This window comes from Arachis stenosperma, chromosome 9, assembly GCF_014773155.1.
Source record: "Arachis stenosperma cultivar V10309 chromosome 9, arast.V10309.gnm1.PFL2, whole genome shotgun sequence".
Classification (NCBI taxonomy): domain Eukaryota; kingdom Viridiplantae; phylum Streptophyta; class Magnoliopsida; order Fabales; family Fabaceae; genus Arachis; species Arachis stenosperma.
The window spans coordinates 15,380,529-15,385,079 of NC_080385.1; the positions used below are offsets into that span (position 1 = coordinate 15,380,529).

At 39.9% G+C, this 4,551-nt stretch overlaps 1 protein-coding gene across 1 annotated transcript; it reads right to left on the reverse strand.

The window, feature by feature from the left end:
* Positions 1-1,129: 1,129 nt before the first annotated feature.
* On the reverse strand, positions 1,130-3,421 carry LOC130949126 (uncharacterized). Its single transcript, XM_057877943.1, has 5 exons — positions 3,135-3,421; positions 2,163-2,677; positions 1,778-2,063; positions 1,382-1,659; positions 1,130-1,269 (listed from the first exon to the last, which is right to left on the reverse strand). Exons 1-5 carry the CDS (start codon positions 3,419-3,421, stop codon positions 1,130-1,132), a joined length of 1,506 nt encoding a protein of 501 aa, XP_057733926.1.
* Between the last annotated feature and the right edge of the window lie 1,130 nt (positions 3,422-4,551).

Below are 4,551 nucleotides of genomic sequence, written 5' to 3' on the forward strand. Positions count from 1 at the left end.
CTGAAATTGCTAAGATGATAGCTTGGATCTGATGTGCCGTCGTACGGAGTCATGTTCGGAGCTTTGAAGTCCTTTGGGACCTTTAGCTTTCATGATCTCTTTGGTGAATGGGTCTTGATATTTGTGGGGGCTATCTTCGTGATTGGATCGAGCCGTCTCGATTTTGAGATCAGCTTCGAGTTTTGAGAGCTTTATCTTTTAACTCTCGGCGTCGCCTAGTTTCCCTTCGGAGGTCCTTCTTGGCTTCCCGTTGATGCTCGTCTTCTTTTTCGAGTTGTTGGAGGCGGTTTTGTTGAGTTTGTAGTGCTTCCATGATTTCCGTGTTTGCGAGTTACTTATCTCCCCCGTTTTGGGGTGTGCTTTTGGGGGTGGCGTCCGCGTTTTTATGCGGCGTTCTATCCTCTAGATCTGAATCGTGGTCGTTGTCATGGTTGTCCGCCATGGTGGTGGGATGACTTCCAGGTTCCCCGGCAACGACGCCAATGTTCCGAGGGTTACCTGAAACTGTAGGTCGATCTCGGACGAGATCTTCTGTGTTGGTCGGAGCCGACGTGTCCGGCAGGTGTACAGCGGCCGGAGTTGGTGTGTCCGACTTGTTGGACTTGGTGGTGTGCTGATCCTTCGTCCCCGGAGGGTGGGGGTACCTGCAAGGGACTCCGATGCTTAAGTTAGCAAGGGTATTAAGCAGGTATTGAGTAGAATCAGAGTATGAGTTATACCTGGGTGCTCCAGTATATTTATAATGGTGAGATGTGGTCTCCTGTGGATAAGATAAGTTAGTTATCTTATCTTATCTTTATCTTATCTTTAAGTGAGGTCATCTTATCTTCAAGGGAACCGCCTTTATCTTTCTGGGCTTTGGCTGCCTTTAGATTGGGCTGTGTTCCTTCGTTTTGGGCCTGCTTTGGGCTCCTTTGGCGATTTGGCCGAGCTCTTTGAGAAGAGGTCGGATAGTCTGACCTGAAGAGGTCGGTCGGCTTGTCGCTAAACATCCCGGGTCGGACAGCTTGACCCAGGGTATGAACAACAATCATAAAAAATCAACTCATAAACATATCACAATCATAAAAGACTAATTTTAATAAAAAAATTTCCCAGTCATCACTGTGCTTCGCTCACGTATTGCAGACTATCTTCCAAAGTCTCCAACAGCATTCTTAAAGATTCTCATCTCACTTGTCAATTTAGAATTCAAATCTGCATCACCGTAAGCATATCTCTCAAAGACATTTAGTAGGCCAAAAGTTGTTTGCTTGTGCTTTTCAAATTCTCCAGCATTAAATCAAAAAGCTAAATTTAACCAATAACCAGCAGTAGGAAGGTTTTTTCGAAGTTGTGAATCCCAACGTGTATCTAAAATTTTCAAATAAGGATCAACAACCCTCTTTCTTTTTTTGAAACCTCTTCAGCATCTCTTCCCTAGCCTTATAAATAGCTTGATAAAGGAAACCCATTACAGCTCTATCTTCATTATCCACAATACGCAATACACGAACAAGTGGCTCAGTAAGCTTAACAATATCAGTGCATTGATTCCAAAATTTAGAATCTAAGACTTGATCCACAAACTTTTTAGCTTTGGCTTCTTTAGAGTAAGCTGAGCTTGTCCATTCTCTAGATGTCACCATAGCTCTCAATGCATCCTTTTGAGCTAAAATACTTTGCAAACCAATGAAATTAGTGGCAAACTGAGTTGGAGCTGGAAGAAGTATTTCTCATCCGCCTATGAACTTTCTCATCAAGTACAAGGGAAGGCAATGATTATAGATATATATACTTTGTAATCATTGAAGCTTGTGATACAATTTCACTCACTTTCTCTAACTTCCCAATATCCTGCAACATCATATTAACACAATGTGCTGCACAAGGAGACCAATACAATCTAGGAAACTCCGATTCCAACAACCTTCCAGCATCAACGTAATTTGCAGCATTATCCATCACTACATGTACAACATTCTCAAGACCAACAAATAACACAACATCCCTAAGCAACTTAAACAAAGCTTCAGCAGTTTTCGAGACATGAGAAGCATCAACTGACTTTAGCAAAACAGTTCCTTTAGGGCAATAAACTAAGAAATTAATTAAAGTACGCCTACAACGATTAGTTTATCCATCGGCCATGATAGTACATCCGATTTGTTTCCAAATCTCACGATAATCTTCAATCATCTTCTTTACATCTTCAACCAATTTACTCAGCAAATATCCACGAACTCTTCCATAATTTGGCCCTTTATACCCTGCACCCATGTTTGCAATAACATCGATCATCGACTGATAATAAGCTGAATTAACTGCATTTAACAGCGCAGAGGTATCCATCATCCATCTTGCAATGGCAATATCACACTTCTCCACAATTTCTTTGCTTTGGAGAACACTTTTGATAGTTGGTTGAGCTCCAAGTGCTACTGTCGATGGAAAAAAAGATTGTAATACCTTGAGTTGTTTTTCTTTTCTAGAGCTAGGTGTTGGAAGTCTTGATTTTTGTTGTTGTCGCATCTCATTACGTTCAATCTCATCAAATTCTCTTTCAACTTCATCACAAACATTATAACTTTCTGCATATTCTTCTTGAGTTTTCCTTTTCTTGGTTCGAAGATCTTCAATGTTTTGATTAAATTGGTGTCTCACCACAGCTGGCACCTTTCGACATGCCTCAATATCTCTGCCTTTTCCAGACAAAAAATGGTTAACCCTATTAATTCCTCCACCCCTAATACACTTCTTGCAATAAATACATAACAAAACAGTTTTTTCTTTACCCACAACATGTTTTCAATGGCGTCATGCAGGATCAGTTTTTCCCAGTGTTATCAGAATCGGGCCGAACCGCCCGGTAGGACTGAAAACCCGGTGAACCCGTGACAAAGCCGGTCCAGGTGAAATTATTGACCGGATAAGGAAGCGAACCGAAAAAACCCAGTTTGATCAGCCGAGTTTGATCAAAACCGATGAACTGGCCGATTTCATTTAACCCAAACCGGTTTGAACTCTTTTTTTTTCTTCACTTGAAATGACATCGTTTCGATTAAAATAAAAAAAAAACAAAAACAAAAACTAAACTGAGCTGAAAGTAAGAAACCCTAGCTCGAGCCTCCATCCTCTTTCCCTATTTCCCAAACCCATTCCCTTTTGCCCATGAGAAAGACCACCTGAGAGCTGAGAGTCTAAGACAAAGAGTGTGAGAGAGTGAGAGAGACCCGTTCAGCCAGCGCCACCTCACCCAGCTCACCGTGCTTGCAGTCTCGCAACCGCACCACCCACCACAGCTAACGCCACCCCCATCGAAGATTTGAACGTCGTCGCCTCCTGTGTGTCCATCGCCACAGCCTACTGCTACTGCTCGTCGCCTCCTGCTATTGCTACTGCTCGTCACCTCCGGTCTCCCTCTTCTCTGTCGGCGGTGCATCAGCCAGAGCTAGGTATGTATTTTTATTTTTTTTAAGTTATTCAATATTTCAATTTTTCAATAATTTAGTATTTTAGTTAGAATTAATTGATTAATGATGTTGATTATGTATGTTGATTTCTGTTAGAATTTAGATTGTTGATTATTCAATTTTTTGTAACATATTGTTGTTATATATGTTGATTATCTATGTTGATTTCTATTTGATTTCTCTTGATTGTTGATTTATGTTTGATTTCTGTTCAGTTTGTTGATTATCTATTGTTGTTAGATTATTTATTGTTGATTATCTGTTATATATGTTGGTTGCTATTGTATATTATTCTTAGTAGTTAGTGAATTATTGTTGTATATTATTCCTGGAGATTAGTCATTTAGTCCTGGTTGATTAGGAATTTAGAATGGTTTCATCAAATACACCATCAGAAACACCAACTTCCCAGGAAAAAGGATAAACTCCTGATGCAATAATTGGACCCCAAAAAATAGTAACAGAGGAAAAATTGATCCTACGTGGGGCCATTATAAACAAGTTATGGATAAAGAAAAAATTGTTCTATTATGTATTTATTGTGAGAAGCTTTTTAGGGGTGGAGGAATTAATAGTGTTAAGCATCATTTGGCTGGAAAAGGCAGAGATATTGAGGCATGTTGAAAGGTGCCAGCTGTAGTGAGACGCCAATTTAATCAAAATATTGAAGATCTTCGAACCAAGAAAAGGAAAACTTAAGAAGAATATGCAAAAAGTTATAATGCTTGTGATGAAGTTGAAAGGGAATTTGATGAGATTGAACGTAATGAGATGTGACAGCAACAAAAATCAAGGTTCTCAGCACCTAGCTCTAGAAAAGAAAAACAACTCAAGGGATTACAATCTTTTTTTCCATCGGCAGCAACACCTGGAGCTCAACCAACTATCAAAAGTGTTCTCCAAAGCAAAGAAATTGTGGAGAAGTGTGATATTGCTATTGCAAGATGGATGATGGATGCCTTTGTTCCATTTAATGTGGTTAATTGACTTAATTCATCTTATTATTAGCCGATGATCGATGCTATTGCAAACATGGGTGTAGGGTATAAAGGGCCAAATTATGGAAGAGTTCGCAGATATTTGCTGAGTAAATTGGTTG

Excerpts from the sequence above, each read along its gene's own strand:
- LOC130949126 (XM_057877943.1), bottom strand. The coding sequence starts at position 3,421 with ATGCACCGCCGACAGAGAAGAGGGAGACCGGAGGTGACGAGCAGTAGC. Across the intron at positions 2,678-3,134 it reads TCATGGGCAAAAGGGAATGG|AGATATTGAGGCATGTCGAA; the intron begins GTTTGGGAAATA and ends TGGAAAAGGCAG. Across the intron at positions 2,064-2,162 it reads GAAGATGATTGAAGATTATC|GAACTGTTTTGCTAAAGTCA; the intron begins GTGAGATTTGGA and ends ATTGCCCTAAAG.